The sequence below is a fragment of the Egretta garzetta genome, unplaced genomic scaffold, assembly GCF_000687185.1.
Source record: "Egretta garzetta isolate BGI_Z169 unplaced genomic scaffold, ASM68718v1 scaffold57, whole genome shotgun sequence".
Lineage (NCBI taxonomy): Eukaryota > Metazoa > Chordata > Aves > Pelecaniformes > Ardeidae > Egretta > Egretta garzetta.
This window is the reverse complement of record NW_009260180.1, coordinates 1,261,684-1,282,296: the sequence shown is the minus strand read 5'-3', so window position 1 is coordinate 1,282,296 and position 20,613 is coordinate 1,261,684. Positions and strand designations below refer to the sequence as shown.

Below are 20,613 nucleotides of genomic sequence, written 5' to 3'. Positions count from 1 at the left end.
TAGGGACATGGTTTAGTGGTGGGATGGCAGGGTTAGGTCAATGGTTGGACTTGATGATCTTAAAGGTCTTTTCCAACCTAAACGATTCTATGATTCTGTGATTCTATGACCTGTATTAAAACACAAGAAGATGGCTTGTGTATTCTTTTTTATCCAAGTTCTCAGTCCTGAAAATGTCAGACACACGGTGTGCTTTGGAAAGAGTTGAAGTTCCAATATTAATTTAAGACCCTTCTATTCCTACTCTTTCTTAATCCTGCAATATCCGCCTTGATATTAGCAAGAGCTGTGGAAGATGTCATGGACGTATTTAAACTAAACACTAAAACCAGGTTATGTCTTTTCTCCCCCACATCGAGGCATGGACAAGAACAGGGTGTTTGCTGCCACAGACGGGTCATTTAGTTATTCACTTCAATCTGTGTCTGCTCCACACTTCACTGAAGTCAACAAGAGGCTTTTCCCATGACTTCGCTGGCCTTTAAGTTGAGCATGGGCAGGTCCCAGTTTATGAACTGGCTCTGTCCTTCCTGATCCAGTTCACCTTGAACTCAGTGGGACACCTTTCACTGAGTAGAAGGAAAGTTGGATCAGACCCAGAGAAAAAACAGTAAGCGCTGAAGGAATGAGGCAATGAAGTTCAAAGATTAAATCATGCAATCGCTTTGCTCTGCCATATTCTTATCCTCACAGTTGATATTAAAAGGTAGGAAAACTGAAATATGAGCGTCCTTGGCTTTAGGAAAAACATAGTCCTCTCTTTGAAACCAGACTCCCACAAAACTCCTGTGGGCCATTGCACACAAATATCTATCACACTGTACAATAGATAAGCTTTATATTTTGTAGACATTTAAACACAGTTAAAAATTCAAGGAGAATTAGCAGACATGTGCATGCACTGTTAGAGAAAAGCAGCTGCATGCCATAAATCAGCTCCCTAAAAAAAAGTTTGGCAACAACATAATTTCTGTAAAGGTTTTACTGCACATCCTTTGCACATTTTCCCTCCCTTCTCTTGTCCTCTACTCTTGTCTCTTTTTTCTTGGGCTGTTTTTTCTAAGCCCTGCTTTTATTATCACCCCTCGCATACTTTATTGTAATCTCCCCTTATCTTACCAAGCAACCTCAACATAGGTAGGCTGTTAAGTTTAAATGAGCCAAAACTAATTCCTAAGTCTCGTGAAGGGGAGCACACCTGTTTCACATTGAAGAGTAACACAGCTGAGTCTCGTTGTTGAGAAGTGTTCCCCTCTGTACGCCTGTACACACACACACGGATACACACACACAGATACACACACACACAGACACACACACGGATACACACACACGGATACACACACACAGATATACACACACACACAGATACACACACGGATACACACACATATGGATACACACACACAGATATACACACACACACAGATACACACACACACATGGATACACCCACACAGATATACACCCACACATACACACACACATACACACACACACACATGGATACACACACACAGATACACACACGGATACACACACATATGGATACACACACACAGATACACACACGGATACACACACATATGGATACACACACACAGATACACACACGGATACACACACATATGGATACACACACACAGATACACACACGGATACACACACATGGATACAAACACACGGATATGCACACAGATACACACACACGGATGCACACACACATGGATGCACACTCACAGATACACATGGATACACACACACAGATACACACGGATGCACACACACATGGATACACACTCACAGATACACATGGATACACACACACGGATACACTCACACAGATACACACACGGATACGCACACACACACAGATACACGCACTCACATATACCCTTCTTTATCTTCACTCCAGGTTTGGGTGGATGCGTTTTTGCGATCCACCAAGCGTGAATATTTCTCTGCACCTTGAGCATAGGAGTTCACCGAATGCATTGCGCTTGATGGGAGATGTTTATATAAAACAGAAATCGCCCTGAGCAGCCAAGCCAGCCAGAGTCTTTCCTCCCTTGTAGTGCTGTGAAGCAGTTCCCCTAACATCCTTCTGCTCTTTATTTTTTCATATGGGATATTTTGCAGAGATTTCAATAGGTCTTTTTTCACTTAAGAGGAGCAGGTTAGGCCAATACTAAGCCCTTTTGAAATCCTGCATCTACTGTCCTTTTAAGTGACGCTCCTCAAAGCCTCCACCTCCATTTTTCTTCCTAAAATGCTGTGTCTGTAACTAGGATTAGAGGAGAGGGATAATGCTCAGTGGAGAGTGGGGACTGTGCTTGCGGCTGCCAACAGCAGGGCCCATGTGGAGGCCGGGAGGTTCAAATCCTCCTTTTCAGTGGAGATGCAGAAGAGGGAAGAGATGCTAATGCAGCTTGATTTTCCCCTGGGAGTAACACAGTGACTCCCCATGGGCTGTGGAGTGTTAACCCACACTTTATCCAGACAGTTGCAAGCTAAAAGGACCCTGATGTGTAATATCTAATGTAATTTGTGACTCATGTGGTGCCCCAAATATAAAGCATGGATTAGCGGTAGGGGTTTCCAGCCTGGAAGAGAAGTAGTTTAGAGAGAAAGTAAAGTTTTTTATAGTTTTGTAAAGCAGCACAATTAATCTGTGAAATGGCTACAAAAAAGGTCCCCCAATTCAGTACAGTTCTTACTCATGCAATAAATGAATACCCAAGGTTGAGAAAGACACCGTTAATTCAAATTTAGCCAAGGAGTGAAACATTTGGGGCAATACTAAGATGGTCCATGGAGTCTTTCTTCTTGAAAAGTTAGGGCATCCTCTGACCGAGGCTGAGGAACGCTGCTCCCAAGTACTCGAGAGGTTCAGGAGCACCCTGGAGTATTTGCACTTGTGAATCACCTTGGCACCCGCCGGTCAGAAAGTAACTACCTGAGAAATGCTCAAAATGGCAAAGCGGTGATGTCAGCACATTCCCAAACATGTAACACTTTGCAGATGGGAATAACCCAGGTGGGACGTGTCTGTCAGGAGAAATCAGCCTAGAGATGTGTTGATCAGCCATTGGTTTTTTGTAGCGGGATGCAGCCAGTGCTCATACACAGCCGGGGAATGGCGAACAGCAAAGTGCTGTTCTATATTCCTTGTTTAGGCGAAATTCTGGTTGGGAAGAAAACACATTAAAAAATGGAAGTTTACCCATGAGCTGCAGAACCAGCTTAGAGCAGAGAATAAGTTAGACACCCTTCACAGAGATCGTATTTGCTGACAGGAGGAGCAGTAATGAGACAGGAGTAAAAATAAAATAAATAAAAAAGAGGTTGCATAGTTTGCTTTATTAGAGCAATGAAATACCACACCATATCAAAGCAATTCCCATTTCTTTTGTAACCACAAAGTAGTTTGAAAATTGCATCTTCTTTCCAGTTCAGAGAGGCACATCACCCTTTGCCACACATTACGGAATGTTAATAGCAGTGGTAAGGCAAGTTCAGGGGTGCATGCACTTTATTGGGAAATCACACCTCCAAGGAATTAGAAACACTCGGCCCTGGAGAGCGATTATCTTGCAGTAAGCACATGCCTGCTGTCCTCAGCCGCGTAATTAGGGAAGATTCTCAGGATTTGGGATTGAAACAAGCTTGAAAAGCAAAACTTGCAGTTCTCCTGGGGAATATCCGCCTCTGACCTGCACAAGGACTGGGCACCAGCACACCCACTGGACCCCTGTGGAGGGCACTCCTGGGGGGACCGATGTGTAGTGGCTTGAGCTGAGCCGTCCACGGGCACTCAGAAGATCTGGGGTTTGCAGGAGGAACTTCCACAAGACGCTTCACTGTTCTGATCCCCTGTTTCTCATTTTGTACTGGATGTGAGAACAGTATCCAGACTTGGAGATCCATAGCTGGTAAAAGCAGCTTGCTGTACAAATGAGAATTTCATGCTCTTTTTTTATGTATTGGAATACACATGCACACCATGTAGGTTCTGTGCTATTAATGATTCTATCAGTAATTATTTATCTGCAAGATCTTGGGCACTTACTCAGTGTAATTCAGTATCCAGTAGCTCTTGAATGGTAAACTGTAAGTAAAAAGCCAAAAGCGTTTGCCTTCCACATGGGTAGGTGGGAAGGGAGCAAGAAGCATGCCATAAGTTAGCACAGTTACGCCTTTGGGGTCCTTGGGAAAGTGGAGCTCCCCTATACAAACACAGATCACCCCTGGCACAAACTAGTGACATTTCAAAGGATTTTTTACTTTCATAGCTGGAGGCTGAGCATCCTTTTATTTATTCTTCCAAGCCATGAAAAAAAGACAGCCTTGTTGTACGGCTAATAGAGAGGTGTGATTGTGTTAGGCTTTATCCCTATTATATGATCTTAAGAACTGCAAATATTTCATTTGAGCAAGAGGGGAGAAATTCCAACATTGAACTGAACTGAAAGAGGGAGCCTGTACCAAATGGGCTGCACTGTGCAAACACGGTGGTGCTTCTAGTTGTGTCAATATTCAGTCCAAACTATTTCTTCCACTTGGACTGAAGAGGAAAATACTGGGTCTGTATTGTTCATACATACTGCCTGTGGCCCTTCTGCCTGTTCCTGTAGCTTGCATAGCTCAAACAGCACTTCTAGAACACAAGAGCTCATAAAAGTCGTGTGAGCTTTACTAGATCCATTTGTATTTCCCTGTGTGGAACAGGAGACATTGAAAGCAGGATTTTAGCCTTATTTCTTGTTATTCTGGCAATAAAAGTAAGAAAAGTAATTTTTTTTTTGTTTAGAGGAGTTGGAGTGCTTTGCATGGTGCAGTTACTTGGGTACAGGGAGTCTTGAGCACACCTAGGACCTGCAGACCTTAGTGTCAACCCAAAAGGTGACATCTGGGCTCTACCAAAACCCATGGCCAAACTGACTCGTACTTTTGGCAGGATGACACATTTTTTTTTCCCAAAGTAGTTGTTATTGTGGGTGGAAGAAGGAGAAGAAAAACCAACTGTGAGTCTGGAAGCAGACGGGGTGAGCGGCCAGAGCTGCTGCAGGGATCTGGTGCTTATCACTGACTTGTTCTTGCAAAGTGCTGAGCACAAAAGAGCTCCAAGGAAATATTAAGTCTATGCTTGACTGTCAAGGACACACATAGTTCACTGGCTATATGTGTGCCCAAAGTTAAGCGTGTGCTTAATGAGGCTAGAGTGCTTCGCTTAGGGCAGAGCTGAATCCTTAATAGCTCCATGTTTTGCAGCTTTTGCTGAAAAACGGGGCTAATATTTTCCTGCTTACTAGGAGATTCTGAGGACAAGCTTACTAGCATTCATGGTTCTTGTAATGATGGCAAAGAAGCTCATGAATAAAAAGAAGTTATGTATCAATACATCAGATTCACAGTGATTACTTTTTCCCACCTGTTTTGAACTGGTACCTATTGTGAACCCTGGAGTTTCAATGGCACATACATCATGTACAATGAAAAGAAAAAATCCAGCAAGCTGAAAGGAATTTGAGCTCTGCTATGCTTCTAATATGTTTAATGTTACTGTTCCGTTAAATCCCTACCCTTAATGACCCCAGACATATTAAATAACATTCTCAGGGCTGAAGAAATGCTTCAGACTTCTAATTTTACACATATTTTTCCTCCTGCGTTCTCAGAGCTCTATAAATGTTACATATCGAAAAACGTCTGTAGAAAAAATTTTGCAGTCTTTTTCCTGAGTAAAGGCTGAAGGTACCTGGGCTCACACGGGGCTCTGTTTGCACTGCCTGTTTTTCAAAAATAGTTTTTGCAGCTGTATCATTTTTCACGTTTGCAATTTATGGCTAGCGGACAATGTACAACAGAGCCTCAAAGGGATAAATCAAGGGGAAAGATGACAGATAAATGGTCTTGGCATGGCAAAAATGCTCACACCACTTTTTCAGGAGCACAAAGGAATCCAAGCCATACAGGGGCAGAAAATATTGATAGTGATATAGTTTCTTAATGAAGATACCTTAAAGAAAGGCACAAAATATCATTGTAGCACCTCCTGCTTATTTAATTGCCATGAGGCTTTTTCTCCCTGCTGTGGCAACAGCATTGACCATATTAATGTTGGCACTGGGAACTCTTTTGTTGTGCTGTCAAGTACCTTTTAATCTTTCAACTCCTGTACGTCAAGTCAGGTTTCTATCTCAAAGATGAATCAAACCTTATTTCTGGGTTCAGAATTTTTTTATCTGTGAAGTAAATTAGTGACAGGAGCTTCCCAGAGCTTGCCTTTCTCTTCATACTGTGACTCATTTGTTTTTCCGTACAACCCCTGCTTTTTCTGGATAGAAAAAAAATTCTAGCCAACAGGCACTGCCACTTAGCCACCGTGGCATCAATGTTCATCTACTCTCTGTCCCACCAGCATCCCAAAAGGGGGATATGGAGATGAATTTGCAGCACGTCCCAGACATTTGCACACCTGCAATTTCTGCGTGCGTGTGCTGCCTCCTGTGCAATCAGTGTACCAGTATGGATTATATACCTCCTGCTGAGCTCCCTGCGCTGAGGGTAGGCTTCTTTAAATCAAGGTATGAAGACCTGAGCTTCTAATTTTGGAAATACACACTTCAATCCCCACTGCTGGCCAAAAAGCAGCCATGCGTGTCATTACTTACAACAGAAGCAGCCCTCTACACAGCTTACAAAAGCAGTTGTGAAAAGCATCTTTATTTCACTTACCCCAGCATTCAGTGGTGCTGCTTTTTGGTAATAACTGAGATCAGCCTCTATCCCATCATATTGGAAAAACTCATTTTACCTGAAGTATTTTAAACTTGCATGCTTTCTAACACTGTGCCTGCCTCTTAAATTTGAGGTGTTTGTGGGGTGCAGGGGAAATACTGGCAAATATTATAAAGATGTCCAGTACCACAGCAGGCAGTATTAGATATTGTTGTGTGTTTTGGATTATACATTAAGGGCACCTACACACATCCATCTAGAGTTTGGTAGCACCGGAGCTCATCTCTGGTTTTGTATGGCTTACCTGCTTTGTAAGAGCATTTTGTTTTGCTTTCTTTTCTGCCATCTTCTAAATAATAATAACAACAACAACAACAACAACATTAATAGTAATTTTTTCATAAACATTCACAACCTGTGAATCTGAGATCTAGCCAGGCTGAGCATGCAGCCCCCAGCACAGGGACCCCCTCCCTTTAGCCACATTCCCTGGGAGCAGGAAGGGGACCACTGGCTGTCGCGCCAAAAAGCACAGGTGGGGAAGACATCCAGACAAATGTGCTTATGCTAATATTTTTTTCCCATTTGCTTTTCCCGTGGTGACAGGCAGCTACTTACTAGATAGAGCTGGAAGTAATATTCTGAATTGCTGAAGGAAATTTTCCCAGTTGATCAAACTCTTATGTGTTTTGTGCTGATCAAAGATTCTCGTCGTGTCTTATGTATCTGAAAGTGCAAAAGAATGAATGAAAGAAGAGCTATTCTTCTGTGCTGGTAGACAATGAAATGATGATTGGGGAGATTATGCCTTGACTTACTGTCAGCACAATGTCAGTGAAGGCAACGGTATAGAGAGGGTACATTTTGAGGTATTAATACCAAATCCAGATCACTAGAAAATGAAACGCCTGGTTTTATTATTATTTTCACATTTTAGTGGAGAATAAAATGAATCTTTCATATTATTGGATCATATTAGTTACCCTGATTATTCATCTCTTCACATCGTATCTGCATGTGTAGTCAGGAGTGGTAACTCATGTTTTGCTCAGGTTAAAATCTGCTTTTTAATGTTTCTCTCTATAAATATATCTCTCTATATCTCTCCATCTCAGGCATGGGACGGCAGGAACCTTTCACTGGTGCTGCTCTAAGCAAGGAACTGGTTTTGCACAACCTTTTCACAAACACCCTGATCTATGTAGAGGAATTGGAGGTTGCTTCATTGTCTTCCAGAAACAGTGCTGTTTTTAAGGGGCAGGGCTGAAGTAGGCTTTCAAGGCTTTGGGTTGGTTGAGTTTTTAATGACTTAAAAATAAATCACTTGTGCTTAGTAAAGAAGCGGCCTCTGAGCTGAGGAATCTGCAGTCCAAAGGCGTTAAAGCTTAATTCCCAGGTCATGGCTTGGGGATGCTCTTTTCAGGCATGGGAGCCGGTTGTTCTGGCATGTCTATTGGGTGTGTTCCTTCCTCCGGAAGGCACTCAGATCAGCTGCAGCAAGTCTTACTGTGATGGTTTTGCCTTGGTTGTGAAGTGAGGAGGAAAAACAAGACTGGAAATTAGCAGAAGAGTAAGGCCAGCACATGGGGACAGGGAGGGGAGGGCTGTAGCCATGGGATTGTGGAAGGACATTTTGAAGATCACATTATAGCGACGTCTGTCAAGAATGGTTTAGGTCTAGCTAATCTCCCCCTGGGGCCAGGGTATGGGTTAGGTGACCTCCTGAGCCTTTTTTTCTTTGCCTCTGCAACTGGAAATGGAAAGAAAACCCACCTTACTATACTGTTTCCCTGTGGATTTTCTCTCTCTCTTCTTCCCACTATCCTCCTGTGCCAGGTAACAAGACATTTATATATACAAATGCTCTTTCAGCAGCTTATTGTCATTCTCTGCATCAGAAGTTTATGATTTGTATTAAGCTAACTGGTCCTTGAGCATGTGCTGTTGTCAAACTCCCTTCATCTGCTTGGGAGAAAAGCACTCCGGGGCTGGCATGCAATAGCATGATCTTGGTATTTATCCTTTCGGCGGTTTGCTAATTATTCCTATTGCTATCACATCCCTGTGCGAATTTCTGTCTTTCTGCCACAGTAAATATTCTCTCATTTTTTCAGACTGCAGAACTGCTGGTTAAATGGGAGAAGCCTGAATATCCTGCAGAGGCCCATATTGTCATTTGGATGATAGCGATGAAATGGGCCAAACATCCTTTCTGTACCAGTTAAATTGCATGTCTTTGCATTCCTGGATTAGCCGCTCATTTTCTGGACCATATTCCGCTCTTGTAAACAGCTCATATCATTCCTGGGAGTGCTTTTTGTAGCAGAACGCTTTGATAAAGCCAAAGCCTTCAGCTGCCAAGACTCCATAAGGAGTCAGAAATAGGCACCAGATAGCTTCGCTACTGTAGATGTGGCTGCATTAGCAATATCATTTATCTTCCTAAGGACTTACTAAGCCACTAAAATGTATTATAAAATTAAGTGGCACTTTTTCCACCTGTTCTAACTGGTGCCAAATGCATAGAAAGCCCTCCCGGATGATATGACTCTGCATGCAAAATCTAAGTACCCTCCTAAGGAGTGCAGCTGCCTCAGAGACATCGGGTTTTTTTCCACAGGCTGCCTCCTTCACTTAGAATAATAAGCTTTAGATTATCTCAGGGCACTCTAGATCCCACTGCTGCACAATCCAATTTGACATAAGGGTTGCGGAGGGTGGTGTGTGTGTAGGGGGGAAATCTTGCAAGCAGGCACCGGACTTTCAGTCAGAGTTTTCCACTAGTACCAAGGAGAAGTTCATAAGTGAGGGCTGAGGAGTTTTCATGCCTGTCTGTGTTGGAAGAAAGTCTCTCTGGACTTGATGCAGCATCTGTGCTTCAGTTACTTGCAAGAGCAAGGGGCTGCCTACAAAACCCCACCATGGTACTTCTAAATGCAAGAAGTCCCCAAGTCCCTCCCAGGCCACAAAGTAATTGAAACAGCAGCAAACTGCTGAGTCCCAGCCTTTTAGTCTTGTATTAACTATATTTTATTATTTAGGTAATGCTACATATTACTTGTTGAGCCTGCAACTCAGCTCCAGGACAGATATTTAAACACCTTAAATACTCTACGGGAAGAGAGGAAAGCTGCTTTCCAAAGGGGAAGAATAGCTGTGGGTGGACCCAGATAATCTCCAGTTATTTGTTCCAATAGCCAAATTGCGCTCTTACCAATGTTAGTCGTGTCCCTGCCATTGCAATAACTGTGCCTCATTGTCCTGTTAAGTCTCTTGGTGATTTTGCTGCTGCCAAATTTCCCCAGCCAGAGAGTGTCAGGGTCTCCATCTGCAAAATGGTCTAACCCAAGCAAACCCACGCCCTGCTGCGGCAAAGCTCGTTGTTGTGATCCATAATCATCCCTAATCCCTGTGGTTGATTCCCCTGATTACATGTCAGAACAGGAGCGCAACCTATTTAAGAGGAGCTGTTTTCAAATCAGCGGCACATCCTTTCATTAATTAAGGTACGCGGGTTTGACACAAAAGGTGTCTCTGAAATGTCTCTGGACTGCAGCATAGGAAGACAGCATGTGTCTGTCAGGATAACACTTGACTCAGATTGGGCTGTTTGCCCTATTTTCTAGCTTTTTGGCTGCTGTACAGATAATAGGACCCCTCCAGAGCGGAGGAAATCTGGCATCAAGGCAGGATTCTTTCGAGTAATACATGGCCCTGGTGGGTATTAATCCTGGTAATTTAGGCAGGTGTATGCGAGTGATCCTGGAAATGAAATATAGATTTCCATGTTAAAGGTTTAGTTTCTATAATGGCGTTTTCTGAAATGCCAGAGAGTCTGCAGAGCCTGCAGTTTCCCTGTGGTGATGAGGTTCATGAATGGCAGGGAAAAAAAAGCCAAGAAATTATTAATGTTGGGCTTTAGGAATCAAGTAATTGGCCAAAAAATGTTTACAGAAACATTAAAGAAAAGCTTGAGGCTTTGCAAATTTTTCTGCACGCAAATCACTATGTTGGTTTATCCAAATACTACTGAACCCCAAAACAGGTTCAAATCTTAGCTAGAATAGAGCTGACTCACCAGATTTATCATGGCTGTTCATTTATCAGAGTAGCTTTATTTCTTCTATTTGTAAGCATGACTCGCTTTTGTACCCACAAGATCAGATCACAGTTGCGCTCATTTTGTGTCAAAGCAAACAAAAGCATTTTGTGTCCCTGTCCTGTTCAAAATCATTCTTTACTTCCCGTGCTTTCTCTGAGTTGTGCCACAGTGGGGAAATTTTCATGGGCTTTGATTTCCCGTTAGTTCTTCTTTCTCCTCTACTAGTGTTACCGTGCTGATTTGTCTTTTCCTCATGCTGTAATTGGTCTGGTGCCACTGTGTAATTTTTAACTGTGTGCAGTATCAACAGACCTCCATCTGTCTCTCCTCCAGAGCTTCCCAGCCTGCCGTTATAAATATCTGCCAAATCCTTCTCCAAAGAGAGGATCACCAGATTCCAACTGTTTGCAAAATAAGAGCCGCCGCCAGAAATCGTCTCCCACCGTCTGCAACGTGTGCAGAACCTGTCCTCTGCATGTTGTGAGATGTTACTGCTGGCACTGAGGAGCTCTGACCATTGCTTTAATTTAGCATCCCTCAGAAGTGTTCTGCAGAGGGTTCAACATATTAGGCTGTTTGCTCAAATATCTCATTATGTGTGTTATTTTATTAGAAAATAACCTTCAATAGTGATGAGGTAATAAAACCAAAACAACTTGAGGGTAGGGTTTTTTTTTCCCCTTTAAAATGCAATTCTGATTTAAAACAAGCTGTGGGATGGATCAGTTCCGGTGTTGTTGGATAAGATACTTTACTTGTCCTGGAAGGGACTCGGAGTGCATGCCCCTCTCCCAGCCTGTCACTTAGAGACTGAGGGCCAGTCACCCCTGGCAGGACTTGCTGAGTGCATGCCCATGTAGCTGAGAGCAGAGTTTGATCTTCCACATCTCAATACATATACGTCAGGATAGATCATTAGAAGAATTAGCACTAAACCACGCAATGCATCCGTTAGATTGTGCACCCTAAAAAGTAGCAAGTTTTCTAATGTGGATAAAAATAAAATCATGTATAAATTCATTTGGATAAAGAAAAAAATATAGATTACAGTGCAGGTGCCCTTTTAACACTGTTAAAGCCATTCTCATAACAGTTCACTGCCTCCATTGATTCAAAGCCATTTGAGGGTCATGTGGCTTTTAAATCCAGTTGTGTACCTTAGGCTGTGATCATCACACGTGGTAGCATTTGCTGGTGGTATGGTAGCTTACTGGGGCTGAGGAATTACCAACAAATCTCTTGAGGTGCTGCTGCAGACATCAAATTAACGATAAATGTATGTTTGAATAAAGCTCTTCTCAGCTAAAGTCAGATCCAAGGAACGAGGTTCCAGTTCTCTCTACGGGATATCGGAATAAGTCAGCAGAAAGGATTTTTCAAGGTTATTTCAGGAGAGGGTTTCACATTGGATCTGCTACATCTTAGCTCTGCAGAGTTTTGCAAAGGAATATAAAGCATGTAAAGCAGACTGAGGATTTGATAAATACTCCTTCCAGTCTACATTCAGAATCACCCAATATTTCCAAGAGACAGAAAAGTGTGAGCCTTAACTGTTTGACATGGGTATAGGCACTGTGGCTGGAAGGTGTTTTCCTGTAGATAAGTAGAGGGAAGCACCTGAAGCACCAAAGAAACTTGGGAGTTTGTTTCATGATGTGTAGTTGGGTTTAAAAAATACCAATACTTCCCTTATCTAGATTGCACTGTGGGTTTGGTGTCCATTTTTGAAGGTTTTAGGACAATCAAGTTCATGGTTTTCTAGGAGGGTGTGCTACGCTTAATAATACATTATGACAGGAGAGAAATATGTACAAACAAGTCCAAGCCTGCAGGACAGCTATACTTACTCCCCAGTGAATAATATCCCCAGCCATTGCCAGAGGTGGCAGGGAGCAAATAGAAAAGTGAAATTAGAGAGACCGGACTATCCCGGCGGTGATGTACTGACTGCCCGGCGTGTCGAGCAGGCAGCGCCAAGGAGCTGGGCTGTGGATCTAGCTGTGCTTGCAAGATTGAGATCTACCCTTTGTTTAAGTCTGATTTTCTGGACCAAGATTTTCTTGTAAAGGAACAGCCACAATTTGTTTAAAGTCTTTGGGAGATAAAAAGCAGATGGCATTGATTAGCTAATTAGTAATATTTTCTGCAACTTATCAGCTGTGCTGATATGTGTAAAGTTTGCAAAAGCTTGGGATGAATCTTTCTCTCTTTGATTTGTTGAAGAAGTTGAATTTGTAAAATCTGGAGGGGAGGGAAGGTTATATACAGAAGTGTAATTTTCTGCCCAACAGAAATACGTTGATCTTTTCCTTTGAATTTATATTCAGAGCTCATTTCATCATTTTTGAGGGGAATACACGCAACAAGGTAGCAGCTCTCCTAGCTCTTGTCTTGTTTGCATGGTGTATTGTGTGACCTGCCACAGGTTTCTGGCTCTCCCGTGTTCCTCTTTGTGGGCGTGCTCCTTCTCCCTTTGCATTTATTATGGAGGCAAAACAAAATAATATTTTTTATTTTATGCCAGGCATGCTTTTAGCTTGTCTCCTTGTGAACCCTTGGCAGCCACAGCAGCACCCTAGCAGGACTTCTGCCAAGTGTTGGCCACCTCTGTGACCACTACTATTGCAGTGGTCAGTGCTGTTTTGGCCAGAGCATCACTGGGGTGTTGGAGGACCCTCCAACCTTGAGTTATACTGGGGACGAGTCAAATACCTTGATGTTGTCTCTGTGATGGCAATTGTTCATCATTTAGGGCAAGGTAGAGTACCTCACCAAGACATTAATATAAAAAAGAAGGTCTGAGAAAGGATATCAGCCTTTCAGACCCTGGTGGTTGCACAGCAAAATCTTCATATAGCCAAAAAACATGAGACTCATCTGGTTTCTTCAGCAAGGTGGATATGGGAGGGTTCACAGGCATACACCAGTCAGAATAGTCCCGGTGGCCTTTGTGGGAATGAGCGTGGGTGGACACTATTTTGGGTTCCCAACAAGCCCCGTAATTAGGACTTGCTGCAAATTCTCTGGAGGTTTGAGCTCTGCACCTGCACCACCCCAAAGCCTTTCATGTGACAAGGTCCTGGTGTAGAAGCTGTATTTTAATTGCCAGTGTATAGCATGGGTGACGCACGAGCTGTCAGCTGGCCACCTGTGACAGTGGGGAATGAGAAGGAGCTTTGTTTTCCTCTCCTGGGGAACTGTCCTCCCTTGCAGATGCTCTGCAGAACAGTTTTGTGGTGCTTATCTCCCATTTAAGACTTCAAAAAGGGCATGATGCGGGTTGAAGTGGGGCCCAGGCATTGTACAGGTCAACTGCCTGGGTTGTGCTCACTCGTGCTCCATCCAAAAGCCATCAGGACTGGAGACCGCCTAAAGTGAGAGGGGGATTTGCTCCTCTGTTATACAGAGCTTTCTAATTTCCATGGAGTTCAGTGTTGAAGCTTTAACCTTTCTATTTTCATCAGAATGACATTTTTTCTTGGTTCTCAAACTGAAGAAACAACAAATTCTGCATCCTCTCTGGAGCATGGTCTTGTTAATGTTCTTTGAAACATGACATGTGTCATGGCCGTCAAACTGCAATGATCCCATTTCTTCTGAAATGAGAAAAACACGTCACTTCTGGCTTTAAGTAATACAAAGGGAGAGTCATATTTTAGATAGGAGCTGCATGGCTGCCAAAGATGAAAGAAAAATGTTATTACTTTTGGAAATTTCATAATTACAGTTAATGATAATTTAATGAAATGACATTGTCTTCACCACTATCACTAATGAAATGTTTGAGAGAGATAAAACAGATCTTGTTAAATAGAGCAAGAGTCTTGAGTGGAAGAGCTTTGTGACAGCAGCCTGCATGCACAAGTCTTGAATTCCTATTTTTTGTTACAGTAGTTTAAAAAAGAAGATAAAATGAAGGCTACATGGCAAATAATGCACACATGAAGTATTTAAAGACCTTCCATTATGCAAACAATACCGAACTCCTGAATAACGTGCTGATGACTGAGTACTGCTCCTTAGAAATGCTAACCCTTCATTAAAACACTTTCCTTGTTTTTCTTTGCAGACAAACCAGAGAACAAGAAACCCCGCCTGACTTTTTTTATTTCTCAGACTATGAGAGACATAATGCAGAAATAGCAGCATTTCATTTGGACAGGCAAGTAAAATGGATTTGCATTAAAAGAAAAGTGGAAATATTGTGATAAGTTTCTGCACTTGGCCAGCCCTGTAACTGAATTACTTTTAAAAAAGGGGAAAATGGAACAAAGGTGGGCAAGCGCCATGAATAAATGAAATGGCGGATGATGAAAGGGTAGATTAATAATTAGGAAATGCGACTTGCTCTGGGAATAAGAAACCTGGCAATAAGTAATTCTCAAAAAGAAAGAGGAATTATATTGAAGAGAAGCCGAGAAATGAATTTCCCCTGTGATCTTGAAGTGCATATGGAGAGGACCCATCTCCTGGGGAATATGTAGCGCAAGTGTGACAGGAGTCTGGCTCACCCCAATTAGCTCCAGGGCACACAAATCCGAGCGAGACGTGGGGAATCGTGCAAGTATTCAGAGAGGAATAATTGAGATGGGGAGGGAGTTCTGGTTTCACAGCAAAAAGCTGGCAGCGTCCCACATCAGGAGCATATTTAGGCCACAAGTTAGTAGGAAGGGGAGGACACTGATGGTCATCTCATGCTCCTGTTAGCTGAAAATGTCCCTGCAGGCAGAGTTAGTACCCCAAGGCTTGGAATGGACTGCAGCCCTTCAGCCTTGCCCAGATTAAGAACAGGAATTAATAATTAGTGAGGAGCTATTAACAGTATGGCTACAAACCGTGGCATTTCACAGGCTGAGTTAGAACTGAAACATCTTTCATAACCTGAAGGGCCAAGAAACATCCTTCAAAAGCTTGAAGCTTTGGGGCCACAAATGATCTGGGGATACATGTAGTATTGCTGCCTTCTGGGCTGATGGTTGGGATGAGGGAACCTGTCAGTGGGTGGCACAAGGTTAGATTTGCCATTAAGAGCCATCCTAGTCAGATCCTTCAAGGATCTTCTATATTTTATTGGTGTTGACCTTGGTGTTGATCCCTTCTGCTTTATATTTTATATTGACATTTTAAGCAGATGGTGCTGTAGGAAAAAACATTAATGGAGTTCCTGAAGGGAGGTGTGTTAAATATCCACACGCTAAGCAGAACTAGCAGACACTACCAATGTAAAAAATCTTACTAGCAGACAGCGGACATAAAAATCCCACCTATGGGGAGCCTTTGTATGGGGACTTTGCTCTTTTACTGTATCTAGTAGCAATGCTTTGTAAGGGTTTTTAATGATCTACTACGTGGGGGGGAATTTGGAGTAGAGAAAGGCTCTTCACCCAATCTTCGCCTGTGGGAAAATTTTTAGTCTCAGGGAGATGGTTGTTTAGGTTGGTGTAAGGGTATTAAAACAGAGAGGAGCAGAAGCAAATAAATCAAACAAATACTAAGACTGTCAGGAAAAAAAAATTACTAGTTTTTAGATCTATTATGTGGTGTTTATGTAAGAAAGAGGCTGAAAACCCATTCCTCAAGTCACTTAAGAAATTGCTGAGCAAAATGCATGTTATAGCAATCCTGAAGTAGCACAAAGTCAAAAATAAGTTTCTGCTGTCTCTTACTTCTGGAATTCCTGATTTTCTTCATGGAACAATGTGTCCCTATATTCTTCTGGATTTTGCATCTGCTCTGTACTACGTAGGCAACTCAGAGCTGATCATATTCAGGACATATTTTGTAATATATTATACGAAGGATTATGCAGTTTAAAGTTGATGGGCTTTTTACTCCTTAAAGACCATAGATAAATGTGCCTTCAGAGTGTAATGAGCCTTCCTAAAACCTATCACTATCACTATATGTTAATCCTTTACATAAACTGTCTACCTCTTTTCTTTGTCTTCAGGATCCTGGATTTCCGTCGTGTGCCACCGGTTGCAGGTAGATTGGTTAACATGACGAGAGAAATACGAGATGTTACTCGTGACAAGAAACTGTGGAGAACATTTTTCATCTCACCAGGTAGTCTTGGAAATAACACTATATTCTTTCTATTCCACTGAACACGTACTTAAGGGAACGATGTGTAGATTGCTTAATTGCTCAGATATTTCTAATAGAACTGTCTTCTAGACCTTTGAATAAAAATAAATGTGGAGACATAGCCTACAAAGAAGACTTTATTGTTTTGAATTGAGTGCCTTTTCCCCTTGACAAATTATCCACAGAGACAGGCTTTTATGTTCACAAATACAATGTATTCAACAAATGTTTTATGTAGAGTAATTTCTAAAGCAATTTCTTCTGTTGCTCTCAGCTTACCCGAAACCTTATTACTTAGCCCATTAGTTATTTAGACTTTTTTTTTTCTACTGCAGTGTGATCCATCACGTCTGTTGGTCAGATGCATTTATTTCTTGGTTTTGACTGGAGGACAAAACCTGATTTTCTCAGAGTCATGAACCCCAGTTTTTGTTACAACAGGAGTTTGAAAAAAATCAAGCAAATAGATATGTAACATATCCTGCTTCCAGCTCAAATTCTCCGCTGGGTAGAGGCCAGAGTAGAAGTGACCTGAATTGTTCCCAGTCCTCATTCTTGCTTTGAGGCCTGACCTCATGAACCGATACCACTCTCTATTTCTATTACTCTTCACTGTTTCACAATATCTGGTGGCCCCAGCCAAGGATGGAGCTCCACAGGGTGGGAATTTTACAAACACAAGGTAAAACCATGCCCTGCTCACAAAAAAAATATGCATCTGGAATAGGTAAAGCTGGGCAAAGCATGAGACAAAGTGGTATCATCTCTGTTTAGCATCTGGGATGCTGAGATGAAGAAATTAAGGCTCTGATTTAAGGCACAGAAATGCATGCCTAAGTATGTTCTTAGAAAAGAATATATAGGGAAATATTCAGTTTAAAGCATGTAGCTGTGTTCCAATGAGTTTAACTCGTATTATTGCAGCTGCATGCAAATGTGCTTTGCTGAACTCAGGCTGTGACTTGTGTAACAGGCAATTTGGAGCAGAAATCTCTGGAGATCTCTCCCTTGCGCTGTGTGTGATTGGCCAGAAGCTGTTTATCCTAGATCCCTAAAGTCAAGATCCAAAGACTTAATTACAGCTTCTCCTGATGTAACTGTAATTTATTGCTGTTAGCTAGAAACCAGAGCCCTGTCACTGCAGAGCTTTCTCTCTTAAAATGTTTATCACACTTTTGTAATCACCAATAAAGTCATTATTATGGCTGTTATTTTTAGCTGAATGTTTTTGTTCAGCTCTGTAGGACGCACAGTTGAGCAGACAGTTATTTATTCTAGTAACTTCACTTGTAAAATGCATTACATAATTACACGAGGTTTCATCTTAGCCCGCGTTACAAGTGCTCCAATTTTACATGTACAGTCCTGGTGACAGTGGTGACAGGACATGGTGACAGGACATGGTGACAGGACACGGTGACAGGACACGGCGACAGTGTTCACCAGACACGATGTGCAGACATTTCTGTGTGCTAGGCACTTGTAGCTCAGTCGCTTTCTCTCCCTCTCTCCCTCTCTGTTTCTGTGTCTCTACATTGGGGTTTTTTTGCCTGACTTTTTTGTAGGCAAACAATCACACGCAAAATACAGCAAAAAAATCTTGTGACTGTTTATGTGCACAGGGTGCTTTGGCTCATTTGAAATATAAGCCATTTTATTCCTGTTTTAGCAAGTAAGAAATGGATTAGTGGGTTTGCTTGCTTTTTAGTCTTTCCAGGATATATATCAAGGCTTAGGGGTGAACTTGAGTGATTTCTGAGAATTACAAAACTGTACTCAAGTACTGAGCAGCTTACAGCAGCCGGAGCATGGCAATGCAGAGTTAAGGCTGCCGGTTCGGATGAAGATCTTGATCTTGTAATTATGAAATTCCAGACATCCAAGGGATGATCCAAGCATAATCCTTTATTCAAATTTATTTAGAAGCCTCAGATAAATTCAATTAAAATATTTGATTAACTATGAGTCAGGCTTTTCTGGAGAATAAAACTCTTAAGCAATTAATTTTTCTTTCAATTTTACATTTCCTAAATCAATATACTTTGCTTAAATCATGTTGGTTACTTGTCAGAGTTCTTCCCTGCAAGTCCCCAGTTTAATTAGTCAAATTCTCATTAATATATGCCCAACCTCTGTCTTGTATTTCATACTGACCTTAAAAGGCAAGCATTAATTAATGCTAAATGAAAAAGTAATAAAGGTCCTAAATTAAGTGTTTAGAAACAAATTCACAAACCTAGCAGGCAGGCAAGCAGCAGATTGAGGACAGAAAAGGGAAAAGAGGAGGGTGCTGGGACAAGTCCCATGGCCTGGGGAGGTGAGGATGGAGAGGGACCGGGAGCCCGGGGAAGACTGGAAGAGGCTGACTTGTCCCCTCTGGCAGATGAGGGGCAGCAAATTCAGTTGGTTTTGAGGGACAACTGGTTACAAAGCTGAGAAATTGTGGTGTGATGTATAGATGCTTGCAAGAGCCAGTCTGTGCACCCACATTAAGCTATCGAGGCCGCTCTGGGACTCCCTTTCAGGTGGCTGTGTTTCTGCATCTCTATCCCTCTCCATGCACCCATATACATCTCTTAAAATTAAACAAGCACTAAATGTAATTGATTTTATACAAATCTCTTCCCCTCGGGCTTGGAGACCATTGCTTGCAGTGGAAACCCTCAGAGGGTAAATATTAATGATGCTCATCAGTACACCATACTATTCCCTGGACCAGTGCGAGGATGTGGTGGAAGAAACCTCACTGCATTTCCATGCCTGGGTCATCTCACTTGTCCCATCAGGGATGGAAATCAGGGCCTTTCACTGCCAGGAAGCTGCAGGCAGTGGTAGCTTCAGATCAGGCTGCAGAGCGGCATCCCGCTTCCATCGGGAAATGGAAATGGCTGCGAGCAGACAGGTCAGTCAATGCATTAGGCTGCATTCAGAGAGAAAGCAGATTGCAGAAAAGTGCACTTCCAGGCAGTTTGGACTAAACATGAGAAATGGAATTAGGTCAGTAATTATTTAAATTAATTTTACATCCTTGGCAGTAGAGCAGACTGCAGTAGTCCTGCTACTTTTACAAATGAATGGTAATTTGCCAGGAAAAAAAGAGACATATTAATGATGTCAGCCTTCATTTTGGAAGTAATTGAGGCAGCAGCTTAAAGAAATCAATGTTACACAGCTAGCAAGCACTATGTTTTTGTTCATATTAACCAATTCCAAGGGATTATGGTTTTTGTCCCCGTCTCAGCAAACAATAGAAATTCTGAATTAGCTATTATTTTGAGCAGGTAAAAGAAAGATCTTTTCATGCATTGCTTTAGTAAATATTCAGGATTCTTTCCAGTACTCCAGTTGCACAGGCTTGCTAAATGTCCTCTATTAACAGTCATGCAAATCTCAATAAAAGAATTGCTCTGCCAGGCAATTTGCTTTAAGGTATCTCCACTTGTTCATTTTCTTCCTGAGAATTATTGTTCAGCTATCAGGATGATGTACAGAAAATGTGCAGATGAGTACAGAGACACTCTGCTTCTTAATTGTTGTAATTAGTTGGAGTTTCGATCACCAGACCATGATTTTTGCGTGGATTTCATTATGAATTGTATCCATTCATCCTCAGATAATGAAAATCAGACATCTGCAACACCGCTTGGGATTCTCTTGCCTCTTGAGTGCTTTGGGGAAACAAT

The 20,613-nt window shown here is 42.1% G+C and overlaps 1 protein-coding gene across 1 annotated transcript in view; it reads left to right on the top strand.

Moving 5' to 3' along the window:
* Positions 1-20,613, top strand: part of FAM20C (FAM20C golgi associated secretory pathway kinase) — a 60,766-nt gene that overhangs the window by 31,923 nt on the left and 8,230 nt on the right. Inside the window, exons 4-5 of the mRNA XM_009641834.1 lie at positions 14,913-15,005; positions 16,794-16,909. Coding sequence (XP_009640129.1) covers positions 14,913-15,005; positions 16,794-16,909 — 209 coding nt within the window. The remainder of the gene's footprint in view (positions 1-14,912; positions 15,006-16,793; positions 16,910-20,613) is intronic.